The sequence below is a fragment of the Ambystoma mexicanum genome, chromosome 6q, assembly GCF_040938575.1.
Source record: "Ambystoma mexicanum isolate Mex_15411 chromosome 6q, UKY_AmexF1_1, whole genome shotgun sequence".
Lineage (NCBI taxonomy): Eukaryota > Metazoa > Chordata > Amphibia > Caudata > Ambystomatidae > Ambystoma > Ambystoma mexicanum.
In genome coordinates this window covers 631,591,639-631,609,108 of record NC_090937.1, presented here as the reverse complement: position 1 = coordinate 631,609,108, position 17,470 = coordinate 631,591,639, and the positions used below count along the sequence as shown (strand labels likewise).

The window sequence follows — 17,470 nt, the reverse complement described above, 5'->3', positions numbered from 1 at the left end:
TTTGAACCTACAATGTTGCTAGTGCACGGCTGGTGCTGAGGATGTTAGGAGATTGGTGCAGCAAAGGCAGATGAATGTGGTATGCGTTTGGCACAGAGCTTTGGAGAGGAGATATGATTAACAGATCTTGCTTTCAGAAATAGAATTTTCTGCATCATTTTATTTAATAAACATCAAAAAGGCTCAGGCTATCCTACCCTCACGAGAGTGTATTCTGTCACAATGACAATTTCATTTTGTTCTATTAATGATTTGCTTATTCAAATCATAAACAATAACACAGAAACAATAATACAACTTGCAATCAACTACAAGTACATATTTTCAAAATAAAATTGAAAAATGGTTTACAATTTTAACTCTTTGAAATTGATGAATTTAATGGAGACAGGAAAGTCAGTGTGGGATACCTCCTCACCAGTAGTCCCTTTCAGTGGATCTGGATTGTAAAGGGATTTCAATCAGGCACACACCAAAGTCTCGCCCAGCATGTAGTGCGCAAATGAAACCCTTATTTATTTTTGTCTATAAATTCAATATTCTGAATGATATACCACTCATCATATCACACCCTTCTCAAAATACCCCCCCCCCTGCTCACACTGAACCAGGAATCAGGCCAGTTGGTAATGGTAGATACTTATTTATTTATTTAGAATTTAAATCACAATATATTTTAATAAGTAACAACAACCACCAATGGGGTGACAGAACACTGCATAATACCATTAATGCACTGGGAATCAGATAATGAACACAAAAAGAATGCAGCACAGAAAAGGATACTTTTGGGTTGGTTTGGAACAGATAGCACTATGGTTAGAGGTTCGCCCTGTAACACCCCTCAACCCACCATTAGGCAATTTAAATAGATGTGAGGAGAGAGCAGGTACTAGGAATAATAAAGACCAAACAGCATATCACTCCCACCTTCCCCCCTTAAACACAAAAGAAAAACGGATTTGACATTTCAACTGTCAGGATGGCTTTGAAATTGGCTGAGCAAAAACACTAAATGTGGTCAAAAATGCTTAAATTATTAAAAAAAAGTCTATGGGAGCCGCTTTGAACAGATGCAAGCAATCACAAGCAATGATTTAATCAAAAGAAAACAATTGGAATCTCAAAGGGAAAGTGGGAAATAATTTAAAGGCACTTCACACGTGTAAAACCTTTGTAAAAATGTAAATTCGCGGCAAACTTTTACTATGCGATTTTTGATAAAAACAGGTCAACCACACTGTTTTGCAATGCAGTTTTGGGTTGTGGAGATAGCTAAGGATGTTAGGTATCATTGGGAAATTGTGTTTCTACCTTTAAAACTGAGGGAGTTATAGAGGTTTTAGTGAGTGGTGTTTTTCGGAAATAAAGACACGAATTTGGCATGAACTTCAGTTTATAACCAGAAAATATGGATTATTGTTTTACTCAAGACTAGAGCATGCAGACTAGACAACCAGGTTGGGACAAAGTAAGCTCTGAGATTGATTCATGACTTCAGTAACAGATCCCCAGTGCCTTCCCCGGAGGAACCAGTCCAAACACTCAAAGTGGGATTCACTGGGTTGTAAGGATTAGTTAAGGATGAGGCCCAGCTGAAAATGGTTCAGCTACTGCTTGGTCTAGTCATTGGCATCTGGATCTAGAAGGATGTTTAAAGTTGGATGTTGAATGCTGGAACAAAGTGCTTCGCTGTAATCAGAAGAGAGAGTGTGTCCTGTGTTGTCAGAAGTCTCTATTAATCCTTTCCAATGACATTACAAAAATGGGTGTATGGGCCAGCTTAACTAAACTTGCCCCTGTGAACTGGGATTGAATCAGAGCCTCATCTCCGCCTTGCATCCTGGTGATTGGTTCAAAGGCAGATGATGTCAGGTTTAAGGTTTGCTTTTTACAATCCTTAGAAACCTCTACTAGCCACTAGTATCAAAATCGAATATTGTCCTAAATACATATTTATACATTTGTAACCTCTATGAAATCACATACAAGGATTACATATTTATGGATTATCTGTTCATCAAAATCCCACAGCTGTGAGACCTTGTTTTGCCTTTCTGCAGCATTTTGTCAATTTCGCCCTGAAAACATTTTCCAAACTGTCTCCAAATTTTCACAAATATGCATATTTACCATAGGAATGTGTGTGCAAAGTTTAACAATTTTAGCATAAATAAAGTCCCCATAAAACCACATAGATTGCCATTCCTGTTCAGAATATGCTACACAGTTCTACCACGTTTTGAAATGTAGGGCCAAAAATTAAACTAACAACTGCCCTTTTCATATTTTTTACCACTTCTGATAGCGAGGTATAAGTCTCTAAAAAATGTTAATTCAGATTCTTAGCAGCAAATGGTCCGCCTTTTGTCTGTCTCTGGAGGCAAGGAGCAGCCCCCACCTTTGGGATTTCCTTCGGCAAGCCTAGTTTATGACCTTTTCACACGTCCATTTCCTGGCCTGTAGAATCTGGCATTGATCAGTCCTTGGCTGCAGACACAAGTCTGGCCTACCCCACAATTATCATGTGTCAGTGAGCATCTGCTGAGAGGAATGACCTCCCCTTGGGTGGAAACCTGTTTTTCAACCTCTTGCAAGCCCAGCCAGCCTAAAGCAAACTTGGTGCATCAGATGGCATAGATAAATTACATTCTTAGAGTTAAACCTGTGGGATCAAAACAACTGAGATCCGTGTTCCTTTCAGCAACAATCCTTTTATATTTGCTAATCCGGCAGATCTTTAGTTTAAGACAACTTTCAAGCTTAATCAGGGGAGCCCATTCGACAGGGGCTGTCACTAAGAGGTAGTCCAGTGTGGCTGCACACAGATTTTTGACAGGAATTGTCATTCACAGGCAATCAGTTTTGCTGAGAAAATGTTTTGCTCTTAACATTCCAGGACTTTGTAAATTCACAGTGCTTCATTAGATTAAATGAATTTTAGCGCCAAGCAAGATTTTTAGTGTTGGAAAGTGTTATGTACAGGCATTTTGGAGTTTCAGCAGCAAAGTAAATGTCATTTACAGGCAAATGTTAGAGTTTCTCTGGCAAAGTGCTTCTGCTCCCTCTGTACTCCATATTTACTTGTCATGGAGTCCACTGGCCCTTTTTCTGCAGCGTGTGCTCTGTTCCACCACTCATGCACCATGGGTGGCAGGTTGTGCAGCCATCTTTTTGAGTGTTGAAACATGGTTTTGGGGGTTTTGGCACGCACAAGGGTTTTGCCGCCATTTTGCTGTTTCTCGCACCATCGATAGCCAAGTGAGGCCGCATAGTGTAGCAGAGTGGGTCAATACATCCCACAAATCCCACTCCCGACTTTGTTTTGACTTCCAATAGAGGGGGAGTCGGGCAAGTGGGATGTTCTTTTCTGTCCATGTGGAGAAATTCAGTTGCTTCTCCCATCAGCGATTGAGGCGACACGCTCTCCTCGCTGGTTCAGGTCGGTATGGGACGATAATCCGGATTCCTTGGGTTTTTCCTCCCGGTCCTCGAGTGGTCCTCCTTGGTGATTCTTGGGATTTTAGTGCCAATACTAGAAAACAGAACATAACACGGTTATGAAAATCCTCCCACTACTGTACCCACACATCTTTGGGGGATCTCAGCAGTGGGAAAGACACTTGCATTCCTTAACAATTAGCAATATTCCCATGCCTATGTTTACTAATGGTCTTAACAGGTGGATTCTGTAGGTGAGGCCTGGGATGGTTACCTCTCCTCCATTTCTGAAATTCCATTTCCTACCGTAGCACTAGCGCTGACCGGATGGCTTTCTTTAGGTTTGCCAGGACCCTGAGATTTACTCTCCAGTTGGAACTGGGCTTGGCAATAACTAGGGTCCAAATTAATCTCGAGTTGGTTGAGGAGGTCACTGCTCATATAAAAGGCGGAAGGAACACCTCACACCACCCAACATGTATCGACTATGCTTTTGTCATCCCTAGAAATTTTGATCAGGCAACTGCTAAGCAGAGGATGTTTGGAGTGCGGCGTTTCCAGTTCCAGGCCCCATACCCATTGCTGCACTGACTCTACAGCGGATAGGGTCTGGTCTTTTGGGAGTTTTTTTAATAATACTTCGCTGTTGAAGCTTTCCTCGCTATTCAGGTCAACTTGGGCGAGGACAGACTCCTTCCCGTCATTTAACTGGATCGGGGAGAAGAGCTGTTCACCCTTTTTCAGAATGCCAGCTAAGTTTTGTGCTGGTTTGATATCAATTTTGGCTATGGACTTGGGACTTTCTGATTGTACATTAGTATAACATTTCAATGTATCCTCTTCCAGGGTGGAATGCCACTTGCGACTGGAAGGGAGGCTGATTTGCAGAAATGGAGAGGAGTTCTCATTCCAGTTAGTTGTCCCACAGCTATGATGGTGACATCGGGTATGCCATTGTTTTGAAAGTAGAACCTGATTTGGTCTGGTTTTTGTTCACCCATGTGGCATGTGCCATTTAGACTAAAATGGTTGACGCTTTGTTTTAATTTAATTGTCCTGTGAGTCTGGGTCCAGAGTACCTTATTCACACAATCTATTAGGGGAGACAGCCTGCGGAGGATGTCATTCCCTAATAGACAGGGGGTTCCCTGTGGCACCCCGATTAGGAACAGGTGCTTCATTTTGTGTTGCCCAATTTTAATTTCCAGCTCTGCAGACCCTTCAACAGGAATTTCCTTCCCATCAAAGTTCTGGAGCTGTCCAGGAAGAGGGGTAAGAGGAATTTGGTATCTTTCCCCCCTTCCTGAATTTGGCTGCTCAAAGATCCTCTTTGACAGCAAAGATGCTTGGGATCCAGTGTTCACCAATGCTGGAATTGCACATTGCCCTTGCACTTGGATGGATGTGTAGAATCTACCTCCCTTCTCCTCCAAGGGGTAAAGGTAATGGGTGCTCCTGGTAAGCTTTATGGTCAATTTGCTCATTTCTGACTCTGACACCGGGATAGTTGGGTCAAGAGACATTGTTGGAGTTGAAGAATCTAGCACAGAATTTTGACATACCGCTATTTAGGGAGTTGCGGGCTCCCCTTGTTCTGTTTCTGGGCTGGCCCCCCCCTTTCTGGAGGCAGTCAACAGAAGTGGCTGGTGAGGTTTGGGGTTCCTCTTGTGCTGGTTCTGGGTTGCCCCTCTTCTAGGAGGTGTTCCCCAGAATGAAGTTGGGTGGTTTGGGCTTCTGAGCAAGCAATTTCACACTCAGTGATTCAAGGAGTCTCGGGCTCCTACTTTTCTGATTCAGGGCTGTCCCCCCTTTTTGGAGACAGTCCTCAGAATGGCTTTGGGGAGCTAAGGACTCTTCTTTCTCTGGTTCGGGGCTGCCCCCCTTTTTGGAGGCAGTCACCAGAATAAGTTTGGACATGATCCTGTGTGGGAGCTTGGGGATCTGCAAAAAAAAAAGGACAGTTGGATATTGGGGAAGTTTTGGACTCCCCTGGTTCTGATTCTGGGCTGCCCCCCCTTTTTAGAGGCAGAATTGGTTTGGGCCAGGTGGTTTTCTGGCTGGTCATTCTATGGTTCAAGGATGAGCAATTCTAACTCAGTCCCCACATCTACCCAGTCTGGATCAGGATCTCTTGGGACCCATTTTTCTTTGGGAGGATTTCCCCCTCCCTGAAGGAGAAGATCCTTTTCCCAGAATCCTCTGATGACTCCTCTCCTTCAAATGGGTCTTTTTAGGCCCTTTATTTCTCCTACTCGCCCTCTGCTCCTTAGGTTGCAGACTTTTGGGGGCAGGAGATTTTGGTTCCGGTTCCTGGGTTTCCAGCGGCTTTTCACAAGTGGGGAAGGAAGCTTCCTCTAAATCTTTACACCACCCTTCCCCCTGTGCCTCCTCCCTGAGAACTGGTGGGTTGTCGGGTTTCTCTCCCGGTCATTGCTCTGGAGTACCAGACCCTTGATTTGAGGGGTTCTGCGCCGCGATGTTCATCTGAGGGTTCTGCGTAGCCCACAACATGCGACCCAGAACCTGTGACAAGTTCTGGACCTGGCGCTCCAGTTGGGATACCCGCTCTGGCTGGTACGGGGTTCTCTGGTCCATCCTAGGTTGATCATGGGAAGGGTAACTGTCCCTTCTCCCATAATACCCTTGGTTGGGATAGTTCTGGTACCCCTCCACCCTTGGCCTCCCCTCTCCCGGATTGGGTTGTCTGGGCTCAGGAAAGTGGGGAAAGAAAGAAGGGTTGTTTTGGGGGTTGATGTTCGGGGAAAGAATCTCAACCCGGCATTTGGGAGATTACTGCCCTCCTGGAGGAAGTTAGGAGGGAGGTTTCCTGGGTTGGCAGCTGCCTGGTTGGATCCACCCCCACTTGGGCTGGGGGAGTCCTCACATAGCCCAGGATGGGTCTGCTGCCCTTGTAACTTGGGCTGATATAGTCAGGGAAGTTAGGGGTCCCATTTGTGGGGTTAACTCCCTGACTACCTGTTTGGGATTGGGTCTTTGGTTAGGAGGATTTTGCACAGGAATATTTTTAGGCCCCCCCCATCTCCAGATCTAAAATGAGGACAACCTTCACCTCTGCCACCTTAGCAGCAGCAGGGGTGTTGGTTGGTTTTGGGCTTTTATTGACACTTTTATTTTCTACCAGTTTCTGCACTTCATAAATGCGAGTTTGTTGTTCAATGACCCAGTCTAGTGATCTCTTCTCATGAAAGTCCCTCACCAGCTGGGTCATAATGTATTTAGGGAGTGCATGAAAAAAGGTATTGATGAACTCCCTACTGTCTGTGCGCACCCTCCTGGTGGTCTGCACGAAGGCACGTTTTAACTCTTGTACAAATTCCTGTGGGGCCTAGTCTTCCTCACATTGCATATCGTAGGCCGCCTTGCAGGCCTCTTGAGGATTTCTATGTATGGAGAAATGCTTTAAGATGGTGGCCCTATAGGTGGTCCATCTTGAGTGGTTCTGATACTCCAGCCCCGCAAAGAAGCTGGAGTATTCATGGGAAAATGTCCACTTGATATATTGAATGCAACTTTGGCTATCCTTCAGGTGGAAAGTATCCATCATGTGCTCAAACAATTCGAGGTGGTCCCAAACTGAATATTTGACATTTTTATGATAGGGAGTTATGTCACTCCTAATGGCCTTGATTTGCTCCATGGGATCTTTCAGTAGGGCCCTCTTAATTTTGTTGGCCTTTTTGGTTTTGGTCACCCTTGTCCACTCATCCTCTGACTCAGAGGCACTGCTACAGGAGGTGGCTATTTGATCCTTTAGGCTCTCCCTGATTCTGTGAGCTTGGGAATGGCTTGCAGAATGTGGGGGCCTAGTCTCTTGAGACCTGTGGTGCTCAGAAGTGTCTTCTGACTCTCCCTTGCTCCCAGGATTGGCTGAGCACCTCTGTGCCCCCCACTGCCCTAGCTGGGAAGAGGTGTTTAAGATACTCTTGGTGGGTCTAGTTCCATGAAGTTCCCCACCAAATTTGACAGACTGATCCCTTGCCAGGTGATATTTTTGAGGATCCAATTCTCTGATTCTCCCCAACTGGAGTCTTCCTGATCAGAGAGGCTAGCCTAACATTTGGGAATCTGTACAGCGATGCCAGCCCATCCATTTCTGGGAGGTGCTGATCTGTCAGTCCCATTTTCCCATTTTGCTGAAGTCTACCATCCCCGTGGCCCTTGGTTCATATGAGCCAGTGGACATGAGGGTGGCAGAGTCCATTGAACTGAAGGGATTCAATTCCCTGACGACAGGGGTCCTGAGGTTATGCTCAGGGATTTATCTGTCCCTTCTTACCTCATCTCTTTCAGCCCATGTTCCCTGGTGACAGGCCAAAACCCGACCCTTTTGCTCCTCCATGAAGGCCTTACTGGTCTCAATGATTTGCTCCTGCATGGCTATCTGTTTGTGGAGCCTGTCATTCTTTTCGCAGAGAGCCTCGTTGTCTCTTTGTGCTTCCTGCCTGGATTGGAAGTACTGGGCCAATTTTTGCTGCAGGAGACTCACCTCCTGAGTTTTATCATCATTGGTCTGAGTGTTCTTTGACAGAGCATCCACCACCCGCCTGGTGTGCTCTAGTAGCTTTTCATAATCAGTTTTAATTTCACTAAACTCCTGAAGGGCCAGCTTTCTTTCCTCCAACTTAGTTTTTAATTGGCTGACTTCCTGGCCTAAGGCATCCCTCTCCTGACATAGAGTGCCCCTCTGTTCATCCAGGTTGTCCCTCTGTTTTATAAATGCACTTGATTTCTGGTGCTCCTCATCAAATTCCTCTTGAGAGTGGATGTCTTTAATAATTGATTTATTGTTTTCCTCTTTTAATTTGTCTATCTGGTCCTGTATGATGACCACCTGTTCTGCACAAACTCTATCAAATGTTAATGTTTGTGCCAGCTTTTTGTTGACTCTGTTGTAAAGATTCAAGCCTTTCCTGACATTCTTTTTGCAGTGTCTGTACTTGAATATTTTGTTCTGCATTCTCTTGCTGTCAGAGAGCCAGATCTTCTTGGAGTTTGGTGATATACTGCATAGCCTCTGTTTCCGATTCTTGGCTTTCCTCGAGCCTTTGCTCTGCAGAGTCCAGATTAATCTGGATGTTCTGCAGTGTTTCCCTTGCCTCTTTGTCAAATCTATATTGGCTGCATGCTTTTCCTGTATAATTCCTATGTTATGTGGAGGTACAGGTAGGCTGCTATTTTGGCAATTTTACACTGCTCCTCTTTTATTTTTGGGGCCATGTACAGCTCGCTGAGCGCTTGATGTTATGTGCCTTTGTCCTGTCAGCTATCAAGGTCAATTGCAGTGACTTGTTGTTTTATTTCCTGCAGCCATACCTGTTCATCCCGTTCTGGCCATTCACCCCTGACAAACAGTTTGTGGAAGAAGTGTTCCCGAGCAATATTAATTTCCACTGGGGTTGCCATTCCAGAAATATTAATTTCCTTCTGACTTATCTCGAGTTAATTTACTTTTGCAAACAGGCCCAATTAATTCTTTTGAGTATTTCTTTTGAGGGGTGCTTGTATAGTGTAGCACAGTATGGCAACCCAAAAAGGTGTATGTGCTCTGCCGGCTAGTATACTGTGTTAGACTGTCAGAAGTGGTAGGTCAAATTCAGGATCCCGGACACGAGCCGCCATGCTGTAAGGTATTTCAATCAGGCACACACCCAAGTCTCGCCTAGAATGTAGTGTGCAAGTGAAACCCTTATTTAACAAAAATCACATATTAAAAGTTTGCAGCGAATTTACATTTTGCAAAAGTTTTACACGTGTGAATTGCCTTTAAATTATTTTGCACTTTCACTTTGAGATTTCAAATGTTTTCTTTTGATTAAATCATTGCTTGTGATTGCTTGCATCTGTTCAAAGCGGCTCCCGTAGAATTGCATAATAATTTCAGCAATTTTGACCACATTTATTGTTTTTGCTCAGCCAGTCTCAAAGCCATTCTGACAGTTGAGAAGTCAAATCAGTTTTTCTCTTTTGTTTAAGGAGAGAAGGGGGGAGTGATATTCTGTTTGGTCTCTATTATTCCTGAGTACCTGCTCTCTCCCCACATCTATTTAAATTGCCTATTGGTGGGTTGAGGGGTGTTGTAGGGGGAACCTCTAACCACAGTGCTATCTGTTCCAAACCAACCCAAAAGTATTATTTTCTTTGCTGCATTCTTTTTGTGTTCATTACCTGATTCCCAGTGCATTAAACATATTATTCAGTGTTCTGTCACCCCATTGGTGATTGTTGTTACCTATTAAAATATATTGTGATTTAAATTCTAAATAAATAAATAAACAAATGTTTACGTTTGCAGCTAGCCTGATTCCTGGTTCAGTGTGACTGGAGGGGTGGGGGTGTTTTGAGAAGGGTGTGATATGAGTGGTATATCATTCAGAATATTTAATTTATATATAAAAATAAATAAGGGATTCACTTGCACACTACATTCTAGGTGAGACTTCAGTGTGCCTGATTGAAATCCCTTACAGGATGTGTGACAGTGTATTAGCCAGACAAGAAGAAGAGATGGAAGGAGCAAGTATGCTTCCAGTAGATCCCATGTGGGCTTTTTGACAGGCACTGAACTGTTATGGAAAAGATTCCAATTGCTTCCTGGAAAGGTCACTGGTTCATAAGAGTGGCACATGGTTTCTTTTGGAATTTGATGGACAACCACACTACGACATAAACAAAACCTATAAGATGCAACCATATCCAGTAGAAACCCTTTTTAAATGGTCATTTTGATTTTTCAGCAGGACGGGCATGTTTTTCACACTTTAGATCTGCAGTAGGTCTCCCACTGATGCTGTGGGCCACCACTATGAAGGAGGTGTGATTTTCAAAAGATGTGCTGCTAAAGGAAGGAAAGGGAGGCATCTTCACCAAGGCTCCTGTGAAAGAGGACTGCCTGTGGCAACGTGTTAGCCTCAGTACTAGCCTTGCACATGTCCTAAGCTTCCCATGTGCCCATGTGCAGAGCTCAGATGTAGGTTATTTTTCTTTCCAGTTTGAAAAGTTGCCTGTGTATTTTAAAAAAACTGCTTTATAGTCCCCGTGTGGCATGAAAAAGCCATCCACATACGGCAAGAGTGAGGCTAATGTAAGCAGGGGAATCACCGCGGGGTACCTTCTGCTGTAAAAAAGTGACCGCATGCCTGGACGGAGTTTATACATGCTCAGTTTATAATTTACGCAGGGTACCAACCATTAAATCATGTCTTTTGTTTATAGTTTTTGCAGTGTGGTCTGGATGCTGCTGCTCCTCCTGGGCGATTAACCCCAAACGCGTTCCTGGCATTAATGGAGAGCATAGTGGCCGATGGATCCTGAGTTAAAGTTCCACCACGAAAGCAATGCATTCACGTTCTGCACGTTTTAGATCCCTTGCAGTATATTATGCGTCTGTCTTAAAGAAACATTATGGCGTATCCTGAACTTATGCACAATTAATATGCAGAGGTTTCCACTCCTGGGTCAGCTTAGGGGAAGCAAGGCAGGCTGCTTCATTTTAAGGGAGGCACAATGAGTGAATTTATAAAACTGGGCTCCGAAATAATGCACAAATTGCAATCCTAGCTATAATATTGGAAGGCATTAGACATATATGTTCTCATACTTAATTTCAAATGTGCTGCTAGCTTCACACATCATGTGTTTGCAGATGAAAACATGAACACAGATGTAAAGATCTATGTAAACATGTATTTAGAAGTATCTGCTGTTCTGGCTTTGGGCTAGAACATAAAGAGGTAAGACTGTAGCAGGGTCAAAAGAGGGGGTCACAAAGGCAGCAATGGGAAGCCTTAGCACTTGCTCCTGCTCTTAAAGGGAACGGTCATGAAATATGTTATGTTTGACATTGCAATAGCAGAAGCACTTTGGAGAATACTAACATATCCCCAACATGAGTCATGCAGTTAGTTCCTGGTGGCTGCCACATGTCATTCTACTTCACATGCTGCCATACCTACTGTTACAAAGTATCAATAATAGAATTAACTGCTTACTGAAGGACACTGTCTGCAACAGTGAGATGCAATGGCTGCTGTTGTAATGTATGGACATGCCAATAAGAACATACTGTCAACTTTGAAGTGCAATGAAGCAATTCTAAAATTAAGCAATTCACAAGACATGCTATTTTGCAGCGACATAGTCTCCTTTTCCACCTACACTTCATTCTCTCATTACTTGTTCCCCTATCTTCACTTTTCTTTTATCAATCTTTTTATTTCACATTTCTTCTTTAATTAATCTGTTTCTCTTTCTTTTCATCTAACCTTCTCTACTCTTCCTTCCTTCCTTCCTTCCTTCCTTCCTTCCTTCCTTCCTTCCTTCCTTCCTTCCTTAGAAGTACAAGGAAAGAGGTAAAAATAGAGACGGCCAGTCAAAGAAAGGACCAGTAAACCTATAATAATAATAATAATAATAAGTGGAATTTAAGAAAGAAGTTGAGAAAAAAAGGAAGGAAAGATGTTGGTAGGTTGGAGGAATGAAATAAATACAGAGACTAGTTGGTTCAGGTGATAAAACAATAGGAAACAAAATGAAAGACAACGAGAGACAGAAAGAAAAAGGAAACTATAGACCCAAAATTAAAAAGAAAATAAAGAATGACGAAAAAAGATAGAAAGGAACAACAGAAACATTCAGAGAAAGAAATGGAAAAAAAGAACCATGAAATGAAGGAACAATGTACAGGTGATGGGGAATGTAGGTATGTACGATGGAAAGACATTTAGAAGGAAACAAAAATAGAGTTTTTGAAGGAAAAAAAAAGAAACATGTTGAAGGACAGATAAAAAAGGATCAATGGCAAGATGGAAACAAGGATTAAATATACGTTTTTCAAAAAGTGAGAAGAGCTTGGAAGAAAAGGAAAGAAAAGAACATTAAAAAAAGAATAGAACAAGAATAAAAGATAGAACATACGTATGAAAAAGTAGAAATAAAGAACAAGATAGAAACAAAGAAGAAAAGATAGTTGGAAAGAAGATCAAAGAAGAAAAGATGGAAAGAAGATCAAAATATATTTTTGAAATAGCATAATGCATGTGATACCACTAAATTAGCCAACTTCATAATTGTATCACTCCACTTCAGAGTTTCAAAATGTTTCTTATATCCACAACTACTATGGCTATGTTGAAACCGCAGCCATTGTCTAGGAGTGTCCTAAAAATTGCCCTACAGTGATGAGTTCAGTGTATTAGTGATACTTTGTAACAGGAGCCCTAGCACTGTGTGAGGCAGTGGGGAGGTGGCAGCACACAAAAGATAACTGCACAGCCAGTCTTAGGACAATCGAACATATTGTTTACCTGTCACTCAATAGTCACTAATGAGCAACTGGTTATTAAGTCAATGTTTTAAAATACAAATTTAATGACAGTTCCCGTTAAGTGCTTTCATGTGCGCATACCTTCTTGATTGAACACTGTCAGGTTAAGGCACTATTATCAATACGAACATGTGATTGTTCTTATGACAGTGTGCCTTCTGATGCAGGTTACACATTCCTGTTTATATTGCTTACAGCATCAGTTTCATGACACCTGATAATTTTGGCACCACATTATTTATGTTCTGGGCTGATGAGTGAAAGAAATGGTACACATAAAATGGCTCGTATGTATTAACAAGCGTTTAGGGTGGATTGTATACGGTTGGGCACATAATTATACAGACCGGAAGCCTACATGCAAAATTATTGTCCATCAAGGTGGAAGTTCCAGGCATTTGGCGTCGTAAACCAGAGAATGATCAATTTGGGTGATAGGGAAGTAAAACATTTTTTTTAAAAAAACAGACACAAAAATCGAGACAATGAACAACTGCAGCTTTATACATCAGTCAAAAGCCTTATTTTGATCATGTTTCAAAGTAATACATCGAGGCCTGCTTACAGCATCAGAGATATGATCCTCTGGCTTCAATGTCATGAGTTACCATGGTAGCGCAATATACACAGTGTGGAGTTTGGGGCCACCTGTCTGGACCCACCAACATTTATGATGTTACAATAAACAATCAACAAAGAAGCAAGGACATGACTATTTTTACAGGATAATGCTGCAGCAGTGGGCACATAAGCTGTGCAATAAATGTGTGGCTTTCATGTTCTGAAATTGTATAATTAAGAGTATATCTAAAAATAGTGAGATTTATCCTTATATAAACAACAACTTTTTTTTCAAATGATCGATCAAATTTCATCTGCTCTTTCAAACTGCCTAAATACAGTAACTCTTATTCTTTAGTTGTCTGAATTGCAAGATCAGTTTTCTTCTCCTCATCCTTCCTTGTGCCTTTTGGCTCGTCCTCTTTCCATCTCCCCTTGATTTTCCACTGATCCCAGATTGAGGCTCTCCAGACTCGTACTCGCCATCACGCGATTTCACGTTGATTACGGGAATGCTAGAATGCATGCGTTGGCTCTGCACATCCTGCCAATGGGCTTCTCTCTTGGCCCTCAGTATCAGGGCTACGGGCAAAGTGGGCGCATAGACGCAAAAGGAGACCATGTGTCAAATTCTACCTGCTTCCTCACTTCAGGAGCATTGATGACGATGACCAATTCCAACCTGGGACAAAATCAAGTGCAGTGTTGTGTCCGAATAAAGTACTCTATGAGGGTGAAATAAAGACAGTCTTCTTACGGGGACACTGATCCCAACATACTGAGGTCACTCTTGGAAAAGGATATGAGGGGAAACTGGCACGCTAGAACATGGTCTGGTCAAATGGTGACAGGAAAGCTGTCCAAGGGGTTGAAGGCCAGCTTTTAGAGGTGGAATTGACAGAATAAACTATTTGGTCTTAAACAACACAGCCTCCATATCTTGATTTCTGTTGAGTCATCATTCAAGGAAGATAGATATATTTGAGATTTGGATGTTTGACAGAGGCACAGACTTTGTTGGTGAACAGCCACCTCCAACGTCATAAAACATCATATTGCTGTATCCGTTCTCCCTATCAGAAGGGCATACAGTATTCAATCAACAATACCAATATGGAGGCATTGGACCAAGAAATCGATCTATGTTTACTTTCGGTCACTGATAAATGTCTTATTTTTAATAAGAGGAATGCTTACCCAATGAGTGAATGGCTGGTCTGACAGGCAAATGTTGGTGGTTTTGTGTGGTCAATGTGGATCAGCCGGGTGACAGAGTGCAATGTGCTTCAAGTAGTCTTCACTGACCCAAACTGATGTAAAATACTGCATGTGCACAAATATGCAACAGAAATGTGGCCAAGGTACCACCAAGCCAGTATTGCCATGGAAAATAACAAATTGTGGAGGGCAAATATTCATTTCTCTGGTGCTTAAGCTTATTTCTTCATCGCAGTCTGATCCGGATAAGACATGTTTTTCACTTTGCCTTTCATTGCATGTTTTGACCTTTAGTAGCTATCGAAATAGCCACTACTTTGATTTGTTTACAATACCATGCATTTAAGCAGTGCGATTAAAGAACAGATGATAGCCTGGGTGAGCAGAGCTGCAGAGCTTAAAGTATAAGCCGGTGGCCGTCTAGTTGGGAGGTCGCTGTTGTAAAGTTAGGGAGTGGAACGATTAACGAAACCATATCATTTTCTTTTGCTATAGGGTGCCAATGCACTTGTCACTTACACTATCATAAGTGGGGCTGATGAGAGTTTCCGTATTGACCCCGAGTCGGGCGACCTCATCGCCACCAAGCGCTTGGACCGGGAGCGGCGCTCCAAGTACTCGCTGCTGGTCCGGGCTGATGATGGCCTGCAGTCATCAGACATGAGAATAAACATCACCATCAGTGACGTCAACGATCACATTCCCAAGTTTTCCAGAGCAGTGTACTCCTTTGACATTCCCGAGGACACCATTCCAGGTAAGTGAAGCGTGTTTATTTCTTTGATTTCACATGTGTGCTCATTATTTGCCATGTGAAGCACAGATCATAGAAAGAATAATTTTTTGTTTGAATGCTTAACCTTGTTTGGAAAGATATCCTTTATTGGGGCTCTTAGTTTCTAATATTGGGTGCTATATGACATAACCTAACAAAAATACACCCAGTTTATAGTAATTTATCATGGGTGATTCTAGTCCCCACTTTCCTGGTCCAATTCTAAATATGCTCTTAAAATCACAACCATTTCTTTTGTGATACTGTCAAAGTGCAGGACATCAACATCACAGTTGTATGTCTATTGATCGGTTTTAGGTCGAATCCTGTTTTCTCTAATTGTTTTGCTCAAAGTTTTATTTTTTTATTAGAAGAAGGTGAAGAACCGCCACTCCCCCAATGCCGCTCCCCTCAGCCCCACCAATGTTGCCTAACCCCAACTCACCATCTACATTTTTTAGGAAAAATTCGAGCAGAAGCAATTAAGAATCGTCAGGATTCCCTTCACAAGCAAACAATTGTATTGAAATGGAAACATGGAATACTGCGGATATGGTGAAAACCATCCTTTGCAACCATAGGCCCATATTCTCGGGCAGAGTTGCACAGCCTCACATTTGTGGTGAACTATAGAACATGTACACCTATTGAGAAACACTCCAATTCTTTACTTCAGTTGAACTATATGAACATTGCTTGAGTTGGTGATCAATTAGATATCCGAGAACCCCTAATGGGCTATTATGACCCTCAACCTGCTTAGTCGTGCTATAACTATATCTATGTGACCTTACATTTATTTGTCAATGTTTTCCGATCCCCATGTTTTACTTTTCCCCATGAGTACAGCTATGCATCTTCTATATGTCAGAGCGCTGCATGTAATAAATACATAAAACCTAAAATTATGTCAGGCTGGGTGGATTCCAATTCCTATTATTTGGAAATTATTTGGTTCTTCCCAGATCCCTCCTTCACTGGGAGAGTCAATAATGTCACAAGGAATGTTATGGCACAGTCCTGTCCTGGTATGAACCCTGGCAGGTAAACCGCTGCCAGTAAAGCATACCATTTTATCAAGTATCCAATGGTTACATATTAATTAAATAAACAAAATAGACTTATGAGGCAGACATTACAACTGATTTAATATTAAACAGAAGCGTGATTGCCTCTCTAATCAGGACAAACATGGTTCAAATAACCTGTTCTATGGAATCTCTTCCATTCAGGAGGGTCTGCAACCACGTTTTAGCTCAATGCACCTTTCACAGAGGAGAAATATCCATTTACATATCAGTCTGGTCCCAACCGCAAGGGCAGTAAAGCACCGAAATGTTAAGCAATTCTCCTCTGAACAAGAGTACCATCAGAAACCCCAGATACGTGTTTTGGCCTTGTTGGGCCTCCTCAGTGAGGTGATGCTGAACCTCTCTAAGGCACAGTGGGCAAGTGGTCCATGTCTGGATTACCCTTGGTTACTTAGGATGAAACCCCCAAGTTTTACAAATTAAAAAGGAGTGTGGGAGGCACTCACTGAGGACAAACATGGTTTAAATAACCTCTTATATGGAATTTCTTCCACTCAACCGGGTCTACAACCACATTTTAGCTTAATTCACCCCTCACAGAGGAGAAATATCAGTCCAGCACCAAAATGCTGGGCAATTCTCCTCTGAACAAGAGCCCCATCAGGTCGATTAGGCTGAAACATGTGTCTGGGCTGCTGATGGCACACTTGATCAGAGGAGAATTGCCAGGCATTGTGGAGCTGGACTGCCTAAAGTGGGTGGGACCAGACTGATGTGCAAATGGATATTTCTCCTCTTTGTCCACATTTGACTGTTCACATCCATCGTCAGGGACACATCTGTGAACAATAACATATGCCAATCAACATTACATATTGATGGACTTAATTGATTCATCTTATTATGGAACATTAGGCATCTTATTCAAATGTGGTTGCACTTGCCTTTGTTGTGTCTAATCCTAGTGCATCATTATACGTGAGGCAACCGTGATGAACATTTTGATGCTATTACACATTTGTAACAAATAGAATTGAGATTGATTTCAGGATCATTTCAACAACATATTTTAACGGGTGTTTATCAAAATAAGATGTTATT

The 17,470-nt window shown here is 42.4% G+C and overlaps 1 protein-coding gene across 1 annotated transcript in view; it reads left to right on the top strand.

The window, feature by feature from the left end:
- Positions 1–17,470, top strand: part of FAT4 (FAT atypical cadherin 4) — a 438,908-nt gene that overhangs the window by 243,599 nt on the left and 177,839 nt on the right. Inside the window, exon 3 of the mRNA XM_069631121.1 lies at positions 15,059–15,320. Within this exon, the coding sequence (XP_069487222.1) occupies positions 15,059–15,320 (262 nt within the window). The remainder of the gene's footprint in view (positions 1–15,058; positions 15,321–17,470) is intronic.